Below are 20,686 nucleotides of genomic sequence, written 5' to 3'. Positions count from 1 at the left end.
TAATATTTGCATAGTCAAGCATCAGTTAGCACCCATTCTTGCCAGGAAAAAGATCAAATATATTTTATGTAAAGAGATCATTTCATGGATGAGGTCAGTTAGTAGACTTGATTCTGCTTTTAGCTTGAGAAATCTTTTCTGATGAAAAGAAGAAAAAACCCAGCTTTTTAACTTAATGATTTTTTTGTTAGAACCAAGTATGTGTAATAATCTGAAGTTTGGAGGTTGTTATTAAAAATAATAGAATCAAGCATGTTTACATTTTCTTTATTCTTCTCCTTTTCTATAATTTTTTACCCACTGAGAATATTCATTAAAAATGCGAAAATAGCCTTTATAAAGTGATGGAAAATATTTTTAAGTATATTTAAAATATTGAATGATTTAATGTCAGTTATTTAGTATGATATTTCAAATTCTGAAAGGGGAAAAAATGTGATTTTACTGTGGAAGGAAAGATGTGTTCTGAATCAAAACAGCAGACTTGTTGACCTATTACTAATAACTGAATGAGTGACCATGGATAAAATTTACCCAGAGACAATGCTGAGGAAGAAGGGAAGGAAACAAGTGTCAGAACAGTACGTGTTCCCCAAAATGAGGGAGAAGGACAGGTCACACTGTATTTTGTCAAGTTTGCCTGGAAGAAAACAACAAGATGCTGTGTGGAGAAAGAAGTCGAAGCGAGAGAAGTAGAGTTTGAAAAGTGAGTCAGGCACACTAAAAATCAACCAGACTTGTAAGCTGGAATTGGCACCAAAATAAGCTTAACATTCCTTACCGACGTTATAAGACAAGGCCTATTCTGTTTACTGGTAAGTATGTGTTGCTTCTTACAGTCCCCCTTCATATATCCCCTCTCTGTCAGGATTTATTTTAGGTTATTTCTCAGGGCCATGTACTGACCTCAATCTGCCTTATAATGAGAGTTGTACGTGTGTGTGTGTGTGCTGAAGCCATTGTACAGTCTGTAAAGTGCTTCAATAATTCGCATCTTGTCCAGGGTGATTCCCTTTATAACTTTGTGTTTATTTTAGTTTTGAAAAAAAAAATGTGGCATAAAATAAAACTCTGTGCTGGCAGGGGGAGGTTGTAGTCTTGTAATTCAATACAGTAATTTATTCTTCGATTATGTTACTGCTCCGAGACCATTTCACATATTTAAATATCTGGAAAAAATATACTTCTGATTAATTGGAATAAAATCAATCCCATTTTCCTTAAAATTATTTTATAAATTAGTCCTAGTCTGCAATTTTAGACCGTATTTTGCTCTTTGTCTTTATTGATAGATGATAAATTTCTAGCTGTGGAGTAGTAAATTGTCATCAGCTGGATGCAGTACAATATTTAATCAATCAAGACATACTGATAGAATTATCTTTTATGTTAAAGAGTGTCATTTGAAAATAATGATATACTCTAGTCTGCAACATAACTATACCTGCAAATTATTTATATACTTTTAGAAGTGAATACAAATATCTGTAAAACAAAGGCATTGATTATTAAATGGAAAAAAAGTTAATGGTGCAGTTTCCCTTATTATATAGCTAATTCACTTCCATACTCTGGTAGTATGATTTGAAGAAAAAATCATTACAGCTCCAACTAACAAGACTTTCATCCCACTTCTGAAAAGTGTGCTGCCATACTGTCTTACATGAGTAATACATCTACAAAATAGAATACAGTATGTATAGTAGAACATTCTGAAATATGACTAATTAAAACACATTGTAAGCCAGTCTGCAGTTTCATCCTACACTATCTATAATATTATGAGCTGTTTAAAAGTCACCCACCTGAATTATAAATTCAGCTTTATTATATTTACAGATGTTTATAGCAGTGATGTTTTATCCCATCTGGTTTCAGTAATAATCCAACAGCTGTTTTATTTGCTTACAGACTCTCTGTGCCTCAGTGTTCCCATCAGTCAGGGGCAAAGCACTAAAGACAGAATTGTTGTTATTTTCAAAGTGACAGAGTGGGCTGTCCTTCACTGGGATATCTGTTCCAAATTGAACCAATCTAGTTAACATGAACTGCAAAACAAGAGACTTTAAATTTTCCATTTGTCTTTTTCAAGGGGAAAAAAACCCCAAAACCCACTTTAATTTCATTCTTGTTCATAAATATGGGAGAATGACTCTAGTTTGGTATAATTACATTTGCTAAAGAAGAAGAAGAAGAAGAAGGCGGCTATATTTTTATAATCTTTAACATTTACTTCTTTACGGATGGAAGCTGTCAAACCTTTGAAGCCTCAAGCTCTTACAGCTTGATCCTAAGGATGACAAATAAGGAATGTTGAATTTTTAGCATCTACTCAGGCCTTGTGCTTGAAATCATTATTTTTAATCTTTTGTGAACTCATATCTGCTGTCATAATCTGAAGAGTCTCACAGAACACAGGAAATTTTACATAAAAAATTGAAAGTCTGTTGTCGATTTTATCATGCCCTTTATCCCTTGTCCTTCTATTTTATTATTACTGTAAGTGTGAAACCTATATTTGTTTTAATAGACCCATACCCACTTGGTGGACATTATTCATCAAAAGCGTAAAGTTTAGTGTTGTCTATACAACAAATAATACTGAGCACCAAATCTAAATTATTTAAAAATAGAGGGAGTGGGAAAAAATTATCAAACCAGCAGATTCCATACTTTGTTCCGCAGTTTTCCATTAAAGAGCAATCGACTGTGAAAAAAAAAAGGAACGTCAAATGGGCACTTTTTATCTGAAGTTGTGTAAAATTCACATTTTTACATGACAACTTTGCAGGCTAATTTGGAAGATAATGGAACACGGGTTTGTGTTTGGTTGTTCGGTATTGATCAGAGAGTTAGACTTGGGTCGTTGCTTGTGGATGTATTACTTTTTAAGAGTGATTCTAAAACCACATGAATTACATTCATGTTATTATTTCCCTAGTTTCAAGTGAAAACTATCGTGGCAGATTTGTGCAATGACAGTAATCCTGGGTGACAAAATCATTGTCAAAAATTGAGCCATTTTCATAATACTCGTGTTGCTGGGGAGATTCGCTTTGGCTTCTAAAGGCTGTAGGAATTAATATTTATATGGCAAGTGTGTAGTATAGCAGGAAAATTAGGCAGAAAACATCGCAAGTCCTAACAATGGTATTTCCTTCCCATTATCTTTAAATCTATCTAGAAGTACTATCATGTGGACTAACATTTAAACAGATAACATTTAAAGTTTCTTTCCGTTTGACTTCTGAAATAATAGAATTTTTGGTACTCTTGTTCTTCTAAAAAATCATGAAAGTAACAGGATACAGCTGTTGAATTTAGAGGACATTTATGTAAAAGTCAGGTTACATATGCTGCAAAGTTAAACCAAAATATGTATATCCAAATTCATTCAAGTTGTTCTATGGCCTTAATCAGACATATAAATTTTGTCTAATATAATACTTAGTTCTCTATTCTTCTTTTCAGGTGTATTCTAGAAGCAAGTTTGTTGTTTGGGGTTTTTTGAGGTACTGAAAGAGAATTTGGGGGGCTTTATTTTTTGCTTAGAAAAAACAATTACATCTGGATTAATTTGGGACCAGAGTCATAATGGTAAATAATTCACTCATAATAATAGGCCATCCACAGAGAGGCAACACTAATTTGAGATGATTTCTTCTATCCAGAAAGGGATGGCTGAAAAAGTAAATACTTGCAAGACTTAGTTCAAAATCTGATGTAGATTCAACTGAGTATTTAAAGAAGGAATTCCTTCTTGATGGCAGTTCTCCATTTGTCCCATTTCTGTTTAGTGAATGTATGGGGTTTATTATTGTAGATGTTAACATTGGCTCAGAGTCTCTGAAGTTTTTTTCTTTCTTGCAAGGAGCCTTGACTGTGTGCTTATGTGTGGGTAAGTGTGTGCATATTTCAGAATTTCAGTCAGTGCCCACATTGCTAAAAAAAAAAAAAAAAAAAAAATTTAAAATATTTAAAAATATGGAGTGTGAGGTCACAAGTCCACTCTCTCTTACATAACAGAAATCTCATCCTCTACCTTTTTCTCTGTGAATTGATCAACTCTCACATTGTCACATTTAACCTCACTTTCCACATTTTAAATGTCTTGCAGACTGATAAATAGCCCAAACCCGTGTTGCTGATTCCTTGATAGTTTGAAGCATGTTTAGTGGCTATGTAAGAGCCACTGAGATCACACCTGAAGAAAAGCCCCTTATTCCCTGTGGAAGCACGGTGTGAGTCAAAGTAACAGTTCAAATTAGAGATTCAGTAGTTCAACGTGATGTGGCCCATCCACATCATATTATTTATTATGTAAATTACTTCTAGTGGCCCATTTTCTTGAAAGGGTAAGAATAAATACCCACTGTATAAAATTGGGGAAAAGGAGGACCAAATCAATTTTGCTTACATTTATTTGTGGAGAAGTACAGAAAACTCTCCATGCAAACAGCATCATAGTGCAAACTGATCTGGTAATATTTTTAAGAGATTAATTCAGAGACTACTCTACAATTTTGAAAGTATGGGTTTTTGTGTATGAAGAGACCAAAATTTTAGTCCTGAGATCCAGATTTCGTGTTTTTACCTGGGTCCTGTTACAATACAGTATTTCAGGGTACATTTTTTTCAACTTAAAACTTGTGTGCAAATGAACTCTCATTTTTAGCAGAAATGTAACAATAAATATTTCAGAAGATTGACACCAAACCCATATATTTAAATCTTGCATTCAGCCTAATCTAGAATCTAGACTATTATTATGGCTCTTTTGTAGTAAGAAGATAAACAGTGAATTATATTCAGAATTTTGTAGTGTTTTGTCATCAAGGTTGAAATCTGTTTGCTAGTAATGGCAAAATTGCTAAAATAAATCCTTGGTCATTTAAAAAGCATGGAGAATTTCCAGCAGTATTTCCTATGAAGAAATAATAAGAAAAGAAAGAAGGTACAAATTTTTTTACAAAATTGGATTGGATTAAAACACAATAAATGAAAGGTTAAAACTCTGAGAGAATTGTAGTAGATAGTCATTTCCTATGTTAAATGAGTTACATCTAAATTTGTAAAGCAGATTGGTTGACATAGCTTGTGTTGAATGTAAAATAAAAATGATAAAGCCTTACCATTCTTTCTCCATGCAGAGATTAGTTCACACTTTCATTCCTGAAAGGAACTGTGGTTTAAAGATGGAAAATCCAGAGGAGATTTTAAGCTGAATCTCCCCAGTGTCTCTGAAATGAAATTTTATAGATTTTTTTTTTTTTTTACAAAATTTTTCCTATCTTTCAGTAGGCTTTTTGTTCATTCGTTTGTTTGGTTTTTGTGAGGATGATGAGATGCTGTTTGTATTTTCATTTCAACTCGATCTGTACTGGACTGTATACACAGGCTGAAGAGTTGAGCGTTGCAGCTAGGAGGTCTTGTAATTTCTGTGGCATACCCTCAGCTTGGAGACTAGTTATATAGGTTTTCTGCATATTAGGTCATAAAAAATAAACCTCGCAGGCCTTTCCTGGGAACAATAAGCAAAGAAAGCAGCATTTGTTAAGCCAGCCCCTAGAGGCAGAGATTTAATGGTAAGGGAGCTGTGGTGTGCCTCCTCTGCACAGTCCTGCTGCCAACACATCTGGCAGCGCTGTCAGCCTGCCTGTCCCGACGGCCTCTCGCTCTCCCAGGCACCCTCCAGCCTCTGCTCTGACTGTATCTACCTCAGCTGCTTCACCAGGGGAAGTCCTTGACTTTATTTATTTATTTATTTATTTGTAACCCCTAGTAGTCCTTTCCGTGGCTACAAATTTCTGTTGAATTTGTTTTCAAGGCTTCTGCCCTCTCTTCAAAGGTAAACATGGTATAAATGAAGAGCTGTCATTTTGAGTCAGCTGTTTTTCAGTGAGACTGAGTGTTATACCCCAAGTATTAAGACAAAAAGAGAAATGGCAGATAAGATAGTCTCTGAGATTGTATTTATTCAGATGGCAAAAAATAAAATGCTCTTTCTTGGGTTGTTTATTGTGAAAGAATTTTGTTAGTGCCCTGATATCATAGTATAGTATAAAAACAGTGCAATCAACTGAATAATTTTCATATAGTTGTAATTCACTTCAGTTCTTAATTAGCTTTATGACCATAGAACTTCTACATAAGCTTTAAGACTGCAGTTGTGCCTGTCAAATCATATTAGTTATGCAACAGATACTACCTTCAGGGCTCCCAAAGTATGACTGACCATGCAAGATTTCTGCTGCAAATAATAATTCCAGACGACAGTATTCCCTTGATCCCTGTATATATAGGAGGAAAATGCAAGAGCAGAGGTTGTTATCATCACATTATTTATTACATAACTGGGTAAAACAAAAATATGCTTTGCTTTGCTTCTAACCTGTGGGAGAAACACATTCCCTGAAGCATTACGTTGTCATATCTCAGGGATACTTTGGACAAAAAGTGTATATTTAAAATGAGTTTACTTGTACGTTTGGAAGCATGAATTAAAAAGCAAGTTGTTGTGAGGTTTTATCCTAGTTATTAATTCATCAAAGCAGATATGACAGAAATAATGATTTGTAAAGCTCTAGGGCAAACTCAGTTTTACTTTGAGACTTACTCTGTAAAAACCTTATGATATAAACAGCAAGAAAAAACCCTCCTTCTGTCATCATTCGATTCAGAGAAGTCCAAGCTCTTGACAGCTGAGGAGTCAAAGCTCAATGACTGAGCAGTCTCTGGTACTTCAGATGAAGAGACAAAGCCAGCCACTTTTACTCCAGAGGTACGAAGAGGTGACTGCTTGTTGTGAGTGCTAGTACTGCAGGTATGGCAAGAGCACAGAGGAATTTCAGAGAGCAGCAGCACCGGAATAATTAAAAGGCTTGAAGAGGCTGTGTCAGTGACTCAAGTAAAAAGGTCTGTAATACTGGACACAGGTAGCCCAGCTAAAGTGGATGATTCTCTGGCAGCAGAATTTTGAGTAATCATTTGTTTTTAAGCAAGGGAAAACTGAAGCTGATGACCAAAGAAAATTTCCCTAAGAATAAGCTCCATGCTGCTCAGCAAACTAATAGGAACTCCATTCCTTAATTATTTGAGATTATATTGACCAAACCGTTAGGTATTGTACTGCTGGTAGCAGGCTTGCCTTGGCACAGGAAAGAATGTACAACTTGATAAACTCTTATCTTTTTCTGTTTCCAAGCAAAGCAGCAAAAGCATGTTACCAGACTGCTTTGCCTTAGTGTAGTTAGAAACTGGAACTGTAAGTCACCAGATGATACTTGTTATCCTTTTCACCACTTGTCACCCATCCGGATGCCCAAGCATATGCCAAAATTTTTATTTTAATTCCAACTGAAACAATACAAATGAGAAAAAGTAAAAAATAATTACATACTACATAGATTACACAGCAAGTTTTTTGTGTGAGATTCTAAAACTATTATGGATACTTATCCATGTGTATAAACTGTATGTAAATTGGTTCCATCTTGTAGCGCTGTAAAGTTTCTCTTAGAGGAACGTGAAGGAAAAAAATATGTGTGTATGTAAGGTTTTGTGCCTCAAAATTCTGACTCAATATGACTTGAGATCGTTGGCTTTCTATTAAATATGATATTTTCATTTAGTATGGATCATCAGTTATAACCTTAAGGACAGGAGTTTTTTAAAGAAAATTCTGGAAACTCCTGGACTTGCAGTTTCTGAATCCTAGAGTAAGACCTACAGGCAGAAGTTTTAATGATACTTGTGAAAAGTGAGAGAGGAATTTTAAAATTTAAATCTCATTTTCAAAGCTAAGTTAAGGGCTTTAACATCAAAGTTTGCTGGATAGCCTTACAAGTTCTTGACCACTAGGGTGTAAAATGAAATACCAATTAGGAGGTATGACACAAAACATCACTACATGGTTCATGTGATCCATGTGATCAGCTGATCACTAAACCAAAATCCACTGAGGATGTCAGAACAACACTTTCCTTACTACCTTGAAATTTGCGTGGAGGTTTACTGTGAATCCAGTTCCAGCTGCTGAAAAATGGGGGGGGGGGGGGGGGGGGGGAAGAAAACAGTTTAGTTACACATTGTCAGATTATCATTTGAAATCTTTTTGAACATTTTTTAATATATTATTAATAATATCATATACCATTAACTCTTTAGAAACTTGATTAAACCAGACTGAGCCTAAGAATACCTACCAAACTTCTGTTGAACAGCACTTTAGTTCTGATAAAAGCGGCTTTCAGCAACTCCAGGGGAAGCAGCAAACCACGGCCTTTTGAGATCATTGCTAGCTTTTCTTTTAATAAGTAGATTTAGCCTCAGCTTCATCCTACTGGCTGATAAGATAAACCACCTGGACATGTTTTTTTCTTAAACTGCTTTCTTTTTAGGGGGAGGGGAGATTAGGAATTATTTCAGTTTAACTCTGGCTGCTTGCGGGTGGTCTTAAGCACTGACTATTTTGGTCAAACTAAAATTACCTTAATATTTCAAAATATGTATATATCTTTGTTAAGTAATGATGCTTTTCATCAAGACATCTTTTTTTTTTTCTGAGTCATGATCACAATTTTTAAAGACTTTTCATCCTTTGCCTCACTGTTTTCATGAGACATGTAGCATCTTTTTGCTGTAAAAGATAAAATTTACCACCACGGTTTACTATATGTTGTGCCTGTGGAAAATAAACACATATGGACTGAAACCTTTTCATTATTGAAATGAATGACAAATCTGTGACTGCCCTTTGTATAGACAAAAAATTGTGTATATTGTTGAAAAGTAACAGCAATGGTAAAATCAAGACATTTTAATAGGAATTTTGACAAATGAAAAATGTGTTTTTCAAAAGAAACTATTAGTTGCATGTATAAAACTTAACATTGGAGCAACTTAAAATTCAGTTTCATTTTATGTTGTTATTTCATAGGAAACTCACTCCAAACTAACAGACATGAATATTGCTCTGACTCATCACAGCCTTTCACTGTAATGCCCAAATACATTTTAATAGTGAAGTTCAAATATCAAGTAAAAATAATGAGCGTATTTTTTTCACAATGCATGTATTACTCATGTTAATCTGATATTAGATAGATGCTGATCAGTGAATACCTTAACTTTTTTCTCCCATGCCATATTGCAACAGCTGCCTTACAGAGAGGCAGGAACTCTCACTAAGTGGATATGTTGTGTTGAACCTCATTATGTGTGAAATGTGGTGTCTCTGATGCTATGAAATAGGCCAATTCCGTTCTTCTTCTGGTCTGGTTCTGATAGCTTATGTATGGGGGATGTTGCCATCACCTTGAACCTTCTTTTGTTTCTAAACTGAAACCAGTCTTTTCCATAGGCACTCCATATTAGATATGCCGAGACTTTAAATGGTTTTGGTAGATGCTGATGCTTACATATGCTATTTTAGTTTGTGTTGATGATTACTAAATATTATTTAAATCCTCAAACTCTAGTGTGCGTATGGATTTGATTATTCTAGTGCTTACATCTTGAGTAACTTCATATATAATTTTATTCCACAGGAATTTGCTGCACTGACAAAAGAATTAAATGCGTGCAGGGAACAGCTGCTGGAAAAAGAGGAGGAGATTTCAGAACTGAAAGCTGAAAGAAACAACACAAGAGTAAGTATACAGCAGACCTTTTCTGGATAGCATGTGTGTGTAAAGCAGGAGGAAGATACTTATATATGAATTTAGATCTTCATTTGTATAAATAAGAGGACAAAATTCCAGCCTTTTAATAAGTACATGAGACTTGTAAGGTTCTAAGTAACAGATGTACCTACCATGCCACAGTCCCAGAGGAAATGACTGTAAGGGTTAGCAAGACATAATACAAAAATAGCAGATTTTGTATATAACATGGTTAGTACATTCAGTTTAAACGTTTTCTAAAGCAGGGGACTCATGCAGCTTTCCAAGCCGCAGGGCCTGCAAAAGTAGCCTGCACATATCCTCATCTCTCATCAAGGCAAAAGGCAAGGTTACAACAGACCCAGCTTTCTCTTGTGCCTTGGATTTGATCTGAGTAAGGATGAGATGAAGGCTGCTACACATATCACAATGAGTCTGCTGTTTAGTCCAGATGCAGCCATGTGACCCTTGAAGTAAATGTCATTTGACATACAGCTGAGTGAGGACAAGTTTTCACCCTTAAATTTACTATGTTCTGCTTCAATCAGCAGATGTTATTCTGTCTGGGAACAAAAGTATGTGATAGCACCTTCTGAAAATTCTCAAATGGTGCACAGAATGGTTTTCAGAATACAAGAATTTGCACATGCAAGTGTCTGGGCAAAGGCAGAACTGATCAAGAAATGAAAGAGGGTATCAGAGGAGGCTTTATGGGGTGTGGAAAGGTGTGAGAAAAGAGATGGAGTGGTCCCAGATCAGACAGGAGTCAGGCTAGTAAAGAACGTATGGAATAGATCTCAGAGAAGTTGAACACCAAGGATGTTTTCTTATATCCGTATTTCATTCATGTGTGATCTGGGTACTCTTCCTGTTTTCCTCCTCTCGCTAAACTAATAGCACTTTGGCTGCTCAGATAACATCTTTCCTTGGTCAGCTAATTTGCTTTCTGAAGGAAATCTGACAATGTAAATGACAAAAGAACTGAGAGAGGGTCTTTCTCCCTCCTTTCTTCTGTTCAGGGTGCCATAGACTTCAGAAATCCAAGGAAGGGCAGATGATACAGATGCCTACAAAGAGGCAAAGCTGTCCCATCTACCTCCATGCTAGCTTAGAGGTGCAGGACATGATCACATTTACCACAAAAGTCTTAGAGGTGATGGGTTTGGGAAATGTGATGGGAGACAATAAGTGAGACCTACTTTTTCTCCCATGATTCTCATATATTCTAAACAGTCCAAAATGACTCCCACAAACATAGAGTTAATTAGTGGAGAAGCACGTAGGAATTGCACTGCATTCTTTAGGTTTAGCAAACCATCTCAACTACAAATCTGAAGACTTTCTAAAGCTGCTTAAATTGTCAGTAACTGCTACATGTACCAGTTATTTTAGTATTTAAGGTAAAAATAGCAAAGTCAATTAAGAAAATAATTTACGTAGAATAAAGAATACTTTGTGCTAATTTCCAGCACAAACTTTTGAATACAGAGATGTAGTTAAAATATACACTCAATTGTACCTATTCAATAATCTACACATACCCATTCCTGCACAGAATATATATCCATTTGCCTTTCTTTACAGAAAAAATACCATATTAACTAAATTGGAAATATCATTTCCTCAGTTGTCCTAAGCTCTTCATAAGTATGCGCACAATGCTTTATCCACTTCACTACAAAGCCCATTGAGCACCGGCTTTGGTATATTAAAACTGTAGTGTACCAATACTTACTGTGGGTCTGATATAAGCAGCACAAACTAGCAAAAATCCCAAGACAACCTGGTAGCCAAAGATAGTCACTTGCCAAACGACTGCGAGAGAGAAGGAAGATGAGTCAACTGCAAGTCATCATCTAAGTCAGACTGAGCTCTGTCATAGGCACTTTCCTCGCAGACCAAGAAGCTTAAAGATCATCCATCTTATGTTTCTTGTGTTATGTAAAAGAAAAATCGGTAAGAGATTTTCCAGGAGAACTAGTACCCGCAAATGAGAGTTATAGAGTGTGGCAATTCTTGTGAGAAGTCCTTGCAGTTAAAATTAGTAAACTCTACCAGTGTGTTTTCAGAATGAGGATGAAGCTACGTATTGGAGATGAAAAGCTTAAGGCAATGAAAAAATACAGGAAATGCAGGAGATGTTACAGTAAACAAGAGGGGAGGATATAGTTCAAGTGTTAATGGGGAAGGAGAGAGGAAAAAAAAAAAAATCAGAGATGTGCCTTGCCCTGACCTCTAGCCTTTTCATTAATAAGTTATCAGCCCATCACATCATATATATGCCAGGCTCTAAGCTGCCATATACTACATTAGTTGCCGGAGTTTGCTGTAATAGTAATACTGTCTTCTATAGACTTCTGTACACTTTTTATAGGGAAAATCAACATTTTAGATACAAAACTGTTGTCTTCAGAATACAGTCTTGAGGACCTGCTAGTGATGAGATTTCTAGGAGCATTCATTGAGAAGGCATTTCCCATAAAGAGGCACCTTTGCAAACTGAGATGTATGCTGTTGTTAATGCAAAACAGCATTAATATTTTGTACAAAAAAGTTGCTCTAAAATTTTTCTGTTAATTAAGCAAAGATTCTAATAAAGTAATAATTTTTGGAGGACCACTGATACACTGTTGCAATGAGGAAATTTAATGTATTTTCTAATATATAAAGTTAGTCCAACTAATGCTTCTTTCTTCCATCCCACTAGTGTTCACACTTAATCCAGCTCTAGCTTGGCTACGCTGGCAAGGCTTACCTGCCCTCCCAGGACACGCTCATGCATAACCACATGTAGTGGAACTACTCACTACAACCACTTTTGTCCTAAGTAGCACTTCCTACTGCTTTTAAATAAAGAGCCTTAGTTCCAAGTTCTCAGATTGCTGTTTCTGAATTTTTTAATCCAACCTTTTATCTCCCTTGGGTAACAGCATAAAGATACTGTTTAAAGTACTTACTGCTTCAAACTGAAGGTCAGCAAGAAGAAATAAAAGTGGCAACTCTGTCAGGTTCTGAGTACACACCAGACTTCTAGCTCCCTTTTACATTTTCAGTTATGCCTAACTGGCACTTTATTCTGGACCCGCACCTATGTGTTCGTTTATTTCTTGGCAACAGGCTCATACAGTTTTTGCCAATCTTCACAAAAACAAACAAAAAACCACCCCAAAACACCACCACACATCCTGATTTGCCACTCTATGCCAAGCTGCAGTGGCAGACCCTGACAGTAGTGTGTATTAGAGAGGGACCATGATGGAACTACATTCTTTGGGACCCATATATTTCAGGTCTTAGCTTAAATACCAGAGCTTAAACCTTACCCCACTATTTAATCAAGTTCCTACCCAACCCTTCTAGCAGCATTCTTAAGCAAAGATTCCTACTGGCCTTTTGCTGTTGAATATGTATTTTACTGCCTATGATAATTAACTTTTTCTGACCTATTACAGTAGAAATATTTTCATGTCAAGAACTTAGCTGGCAACTTAATCTGTCACTACACGAGGCAAAATAGAAAATGCAGGAGCATACGTATATGTATTGATTGGTGTGGCGTTGGTGACAGGAAGACAAACAGGTTCTCTGGAAAATCATTGCATGGGACTTTGAAAACATATACAAAAATATCTTAATAGAAACTGTTAAAGTTATTTCTGTGGATATTCTCTGTCTAGAATGATGACCTACAGCATGTGGAAAGACAGCATCTTTTCTGCAGCTGGAACACAGGTCAATGTGATCTAGCATATTATTTGATGGAAATTTTAAAATAATACTAATTTGGCTGTGCTAAGTTTAAATTAAAACTGAAAGCTATTTTTGTCTCAACTTGTATTCTTCAAAAGTAGAAAAAGTTTGTAGGATTAACTTATTAAATCAGAATATGATTGTGAGGAGATTCGGGGTTTGGTTTGGCAGCTTAAGCAAAAAATATATTACAATACTGGATGGATTAATCTTAATGTGGTTTTTTTACTACAACAAAAAAAACCCAGATGCATACATATATTTTTATATGTAGCATGAATTGTAACAAATTCGTCTGAAATATTTTAGTTCAAGCAGTTTTAGAAACAAGAAAAATTAAACCTATATTCATGAATGAAACAGCAGTAACAAAGACAGTGTCATCATCTTTCTTTTACTTAATACCTCAGGAGCTGAAGCATTTATTAAAGTGAACAAGGCTGACCTAGATTAAATTTTATTCATATTTTATTGTCTCAATTTCTTAGTGAATGGTTTATGAAACATCTTCAATTAGGCACTGCAGTCTCATAATACCTATAGATCACAACTTAACCCTATATTTTATGATTAAATTTCCCTTTTGTTGTGTTGGACAACTCTAAGAATATATTTTAAAGTATATTTTTAACTCCTTTACTTAGCTCATTTTTTTAGAGGTCCTTTTACTTACATCAGTTTGATGGGTACTGAAACTAAATCAGGCACTCCGTTTTCTTTTTTAAATATGATAACATGAATTCTTACAGGCTTGAAAGCCTTGTACACATGAAAATCAGTATAACCTTTTCTAAAGTTCTGTAAAGGCAAAAGCATTATTTCACTAATGTAAATGACAGTAATTGTCATTATTTTTGCCTCAATGTTATGATCTATCTTCTAGACTCATGTGCTTCTTCTTTCAAAATAAGAGCTTCTGTCACAGAAAACAGCATGACAATAGATAGTAAATGTAATATATAGTAATTCAATACCTGTATTTTCAGACACTGGATAATCTAATAGTTATTATATTTGTATTCACTATTCTCATAAAAACCCTCTTCTTCATTTCTATTACTTTGTATCATCCTGATTATTAGATTTTCTTTCATAATTTTGCTTCATATATGTGTGTTTCCATTAATGTTTTAGGATGCCAGTATTGTATTTTCTGTCTTGGATGTACAGAAAGACAGACATGGGACATACGCTGTAGTTAGGCTCTAACTTTGTTTTTTCAAAGAAAGATTTTCACCAGTAATTTACCAGTATAGCTATTTGAGGTCACTCCAGCTGACCACAGGTGCAAACTGGTTTCCACCACGGTGGAACAGCACTGAAGAATATGACTGATTTCTTGATTGGTTTTAGAGAGAATCTTCAACCCCATGTCTGCCTATTTTACTTGTCGTCTTTGCTTGCACCAGAGATGGAGATTCACTAAACAATGTGCATTCTAAATATAGACTGAAAGGAAATTCAATTTTGCCTGTGCTGGTGAGAAATTTTAAGCTGGACTTCGAAAGAGAATGGTCTTCTTAGTGGGTTGCCCCATTCCTCTAAGGAATCCCTGAAGCTAAATCTGTCTGATTTTAGTAAACCCTTATCTTCTACATTTTTCCCCTGTATTCTCTTATTTATACCTCTGTTTTTCTCTCCATCACCCTCTCCTGATTCTTTAATTTCTTCATTTATTATCCTGCTATGAACTTTTTTTTTCCAGACAGATTTGTTGAAAATAAAGGAAGTTAAGATAAAATGTTTTGTATTGATTAAAAGCCAGGTCTTGTAGTAATACAAACTCTACTGAGTCACACTAATTTCAACTTACTGAGTCATCATTCCTAAAAAAGAATATTTTAACTTTTTTTCATTTTCCATATGTAAATCAGTATCCATGTAGTAATAATGGTATAGTATAATATAGGTAGGTTATGACCTACATGATGTAGTTTATATCACTGAATTTAAACATGTATTTCCATTTTACAGGAGTCAATCACTTCCATAAGTGCTTTGGAAGTGATTTGAGAAATACAGGAAGCTGGGTATATTCTAACAATTTTCTCTATTTTTGTTGATTTAGTTCTAATTAACATTTTAAAGATGCTTTGATTATTTTTAAACATTCTTTAATGCTCATGAAGAGCCCAGAGCTCCAGAAACCTTCGTCCCATTTAGCTAAGATACAATTATCAGCATGGCATCTTGACCGTCCTAAAATTTGCCCAGCATATCAGTAAAATTCACTTGTCAGATTATTCCATAATTCATTGTCAAGCTTATGTTTTCCAGTAGGAAAAGCATAGCAATGATGCGTGGGTGATTCTGTCCCGCCTGCTGCTGTTGATCTTCATCTTCTTTTCTCTGCGAGCTGCCTGTCCCTCTGAGTGCTCGACAACTGTAGCAGCTTGACACAGTGTGAGGGAGCAGAAAATGCTCAGCAGCACATGATCTTTATAATGCCAGAGGTTAATTGCAACATCCTAAAATACCTAAAGCTGTTTCTAATAATTCTTTTGTAATTTAAATGAACTACCAATATTGTTACAATGTTATTTCAAATGAAATCTCGTGGTGTTCTCACAAATATTTGGAATAGTAAATCTTGAATTATATAGGGAAGAAAGTCCTCAGCATGCCCCCACACCCACAGGATATTGCCCTTTCCTTCAGTCATTAAACTTAAACATTGCTTGGACACACCATTATCTTCAATGTCAATTTTTTATGATGGTATGTCCCTCCCCCCCATCATTCTAGCAATGGGACACTTCATAGTTCTGTCAGTGTAGTTATGTTTGCTCTTCCCAGGTGTCATGGTTTAAACTGGCTTGCAGCTCAACCAACCACACAGCTGTTCGCTCACTCCCCCTCCTCCCAGTGGGATGGGGGAGAGAATAGAAAATGAAAAGAAAAAAAAAGTAAAACTCATGGGTTGAGATAAAGGCAGTTTAATAGGACAGAAAAGGATAATAATAATAATAACAACAACAACAGCAGCAACAAGAAAAGTGATGAACAGCACAATTTCTCACCACCTGAAGCTGATGCTCAGCAAGACCCTGAGCTCCCCCACCTCCCGGCCCACCCCCCAGCTCTATACAGAGCATGACATCTTATGGTATGGAATATCACTTTGGCTCAGCTTTTCTGGCTGTGTCCCCTCCCAGCTTCTTGGGTACTCCCAGCCTCCTCACTGGGGGGCAGTATGAGAAGCTGAAAAATCTTTGACTGCTTGGCAACAACTAAAACATCAGTGTGTTATCAACTTTATTCTCATCCTAAATCCAAAACACAGCACTATACCAGCTGCTAGGAAGAAAATTAACTCTATTCCTGCTGAAACCAGGACACCATGGAAGTAGGGAAGATCTATTACACTTTTTTCAAATATAATTGTAGTTAGGGCAAAGATGGATAAAATAGCAGTATCATTTCAGCAGAGCAGAGGAGCAAGGATTTGCTATCAGGTGCTCAGTCATAGTCAGATGTTCTAAACCTTGGATTATACTTCCCTTCCAGAATGGCCAGGAGTAATGTGGCACTGGGAGATCTGGTTAATAATACTCTCTGCTCAGCTGGATTTGCTGCAAGCAGTGCTCACAGAATTTGTGGAGAAATAGAGTTGACTTTTGTTGAAAAGCAAAAATAAGAATTTTTTACAAGCCAGAAACCTATGTCAGCATGTCTTCTTGAGCATTCTTAGGGATGACAGTAAGGAAAATTCTAGTGTTCATAGGTAGCTTGAGTGAATAAGAAAAGAAAGAAAAAGCATGAAATATTCGTAATGTGCACAGTAATTCTCCATGAGTATTTTGACACTTAACTGTGATGTCAGCTCATCTGTCTTCATACAGTAAAATAAGCAAAACAATATTTTTCACTTGATTTATTGAATGACTATGAAATATAGGCAGATATTGAAATATGGTTTTGTCACCTCTACGATGGTAATTCTAAGCTAAAGGCAAAATTAGTTTTTGTGTATATTAAATGGATAACTTTCATTTGGTTTAGTTTTATGTATTATAAATGTTTCTAACATGGCAGTAACTTAAGGTAAAGTTAAATATGTTTGCTGGTAGTGTAGAAAGGGTAGGTGCTGCACTGTTCATCCCACATAGTAAACTCCTCCATGTTCATCCCATTGGAAATTCTGAGTTCCTACCATTCTACCCTCTTCTTATACATGGAATCTTATTTAACTTTTTTTTTTCCTCTTCATCACTCTCTTCAATCTCCATTCTTCCTTCTCTTAATAAAATTCTTGTCTTTCTTCTGTCCATGCTGACTTCAAATTCCCTGTTGAGATTGTCTGTCTACACCAGTTCAAAATGGGGTGCTGGATGTATATTCTTTTTTTTCCTGTGTTCCTTATTTATCTCTGTGCTATAGGTTATGCGTAATTCATTCTACCACTAAAGTTTTTACCATGCCAAGAATTCTGTGTCACCATCATTTTTCATGTCTCCTAATGGTTTTCTCTATTTTCCCTTCCAACTAAGACTTGTATACAAGCTCTCAGAATTCTCCTTTCCAATCATCACAGTGTTTGTCTGGGAGATAAGTTGTTTAGGATAGTAGGGCATCAAATATAATATATTTGTTCAATGTTGGCCAAAAAATAGTTACCAAGGTCTTGTTATTCTGGGATCTTTTAGTGGGTGTCAGTTTGAGCTTCAGACAACTACTGACTTATGGAAGGAATGGCCATGCTGAAAGCTCAGCTGTGGTTTGACATTTTTATTTTTTTTCCCAATTTCCCCAGAATTTCGTAGCATTTTGACTGGATTTAGATTGTCACAGAGGTAGCTATGATGGATTGAAAAGTTTCTGCGTAAAGAAAGTCAGACAAGACAGAAAACAGAGCAGGATGAGCCAGGCTCTAACAGGATCAGCCAGAAAATGGGAATGACTGTGGAGAAATGTATGTCCACAGCATAGTTCCAGCAGGGTCAGGGCTACGGAGGGGGCTACCTCAGGGCTACAGAGCGGGGCAGAGTCCGGCGGCAGAGAGGAGGAAATGTTGCAGCCGCACAGTCTCTTTCAAGAGATGGGGCAGAGAGTAGGCCGTAGCATTAGAAATCAACTACTGACTGACTTTCCTCCAGCTATCTCCTACATAACTGTGGCCTAAAAAAATCACGAAGATGTATGAATTTAGACCAAAATTCAGAAATTAATTTCTATTCATGACAGCAGTTACCTGTGTATTGAGTACTGCTATGAACAGAAATACTCTGTGAGTATTTGGAAGCTATTCTGAGCTCATCAAAGTGACAACCTTACCACATCCCTGTACTGAGTTCCTGATGCCTCTTTGATGAAGAGGTCTCTTCAAATTTGCCTGATACTTTGGACTGCCTCAAATAATTAAAAATCCACATACATCTGCCGTCAGCCCTGCAGGGATCAGATGACAAAGCTTGTGAATTTCTTGCTTATTTGCTTTTGATAAATATGGGCCATCACTTGTATTCAGAAACTGTAGAAATACCCTCCTTTCTTGAACTACACGGAGTCATTACAATTCTTAATGTATTAATATTGTTTGCATATATGTTCGCTATTTTTTGTGAATAATACAGTTATTGTAACATAATAACCAGGTGCAAATCCAGACACAAGAGCTATGTTTGAAGAAAAGATAACATCAAACCCTAATCATTCCTGACAATAACAATGTACTACAACTATAATGTGATTACAGTCTGGTTTTGCTCCTATATCGATTAATTTATGTGACAATAAATGTCTTTATGTGACTGAGAATAACTGTGGATTACAGATAAATACATATCTATACTAATAGTAGCTATATTAAGAACCACATCGAAGGAGACATAATAAACAGTTATCCATGTAACTTTCAAATTTCCGGTTCAATGACTTAGATATAATCGTATGTTGTAATTATAATACATTTAACATGCATTGTGATTCATGAATTAAGCTGCCCTGCTTTAACCTTACAGCTAACCAATTCTCTTCTATGTTCAGACAGTGAGAACAGCAATAGCAGCCTTATGAAAGTATAGACAAATGAGGAATTTTCTATATAGCATCAACATATCATTTTAATTTTTCATTTAACCTCAGAGTAATAATGAAAAATAATTATCATATGTTTTTACACTAGGTTATTTACAGGTTATTTTACAGATATTTAGAATAGTCTGAAATTTCTCTTTATGGACCTTTTTGTCTTCGATCATGTTTGTAATACAACAGAAACAATGAACATTTTAGAGCACATGCTAGTGAAAAATGCCACTATCTATGGCATTTAGAATGAATAGTCTAAAAAGTTAATAAAATATACTGTTTACTTTTACATATTAATTAACTTCCAGTATAAATTAAAAATATATGACAGCTGATGTGAATTAATTATAAATTTCTTTAGGTTTTTTTGCATGATGCTTTAGACTGGCTTTGGTTGTTATTTGGTTGCTAATGCTCATCAATTACTATCACAAATAATATTGTAAATATTGTAAATATTTGTAAATTTAGTTAAATGGTGACCTTATGCTAAGTTATTTGTTGTTCTTGCTTTTCATAGCAGATTTTTAAGTGAAATCTTGAGTAAATTTCCTAATTTTTTTCTTCTATCTGATTTAGAATCAAAAAATGTCAATAATTCCAGCAATCTCTCCCAGAATGAGGTTGCCATGAAAAATGTCATTTGATAGCATGCACATTGTAGCTAGAATTTCCATGGCATTTAGGTGCACAAAAATTAATAACCTTTTATATCAAATCCAATAGCTGTTACTGGAGCATTTGGAGTGCCTTGTCTCAAGACATGAAAGGTCACTGAGGATGACAGTGGTGAAACGGCAAGCACAGTCTCCCTCAGGAGTTTCCAGTGAAGTTGAGGTCCTCAAAGCTCTGAAATCTCTGTTTGAGCACCACAAGGCTTTGGACGAGAAGGTACAGTATGGAAAAAAACCTTACTGAATACACTCTTTCACTTACTTAACTCTGCCTTATGATGCAGCAGAGCAACAGTATTGTTTATTTACTTCTTGGAATATGTCTTGTACTTTCAGCATTTACAGGTGTCCAGAGAAATCCATAAGAATGTATGACCAACAGCTGTAATGCACTGCAGGTCACTTTAGCTGTCTTTTGTAGACAATAGTACTGACTTTTCAAAATAAGCAAATCTCACCTGTACCAGACATGCTTCTCCTATTTAGCGCTAAATAAACATGACACCATGGAATTTAGTGTCTGTACAATATGCTTTTAAGTTATTGCTGAAAAAATGTAGGTATCTCAAA

At 35.6% G+C, this 20,686-nt stretch overlaps 1 protein-coding gene and 1 long non-coding RNA gene across 8 annotated transcripts in view; one reads left to right on the top strand and one right to left on the bottom strand.

The window, feature by feature from the left end:
- LOC142600966 (uncharacterized) overlaps positions 1–5,430 on the bottom strand; it is a 32,990-nt gene extending 27,560 nt beyond the window's left edge. The window contains exon 1 of the long non-coding RNA XR_012834482.1: positions 5,133–5,430. This is a non-coding gene — a long non-coding RNA (uncharacterized LOC142600966). The remainder of the gene's footprint in view (positions 1–5,132) is intronic.
- The window catches only part of PPFIA2 (PPFI scaffold protein A2), a 355,092-nt gene that overhangs the window by 212,544 nt on the left and 121,862 nt on the right, over positions 1–20,686 (top strand). For all 7 annotated transcript variants that reach the window (XM_075747755.1, XM_075747763.1, XM_075747806.1 and 4 more), the window contains 2 exons: positions 9,549–9,650; positions 20,169–20,333. In XM_075747755.1, coding sequence (XP_075603870.1) covers positions 9,549–9,650; positions 20,169–20,333 — 267 coding nt within the window. The remainder of the gene's footprint in view (positions 1–9,548; positions 9,651–20,168; positions 20,334–20,686) is intronic.

The sequence above is a fragment of the Balearica regulorum genome, chromosome 1, assembly GCF_011004875.1.
Source record: "Balearica regulorum gibbericeps isolate bBalReg1 chromosome 1, bBalReg1.pri, whole genome shotgun sequence".
NCBI classification, from domain to species: domain Eukaryota; kingdom Metazoa; phylum Chordata; class Aves; order Gruiformes; family Gruidae; genus Balearica; species Balearica regulorum.
This window is presented reverse-complemented; position numbering and strand designations above follow the sequence as displayed.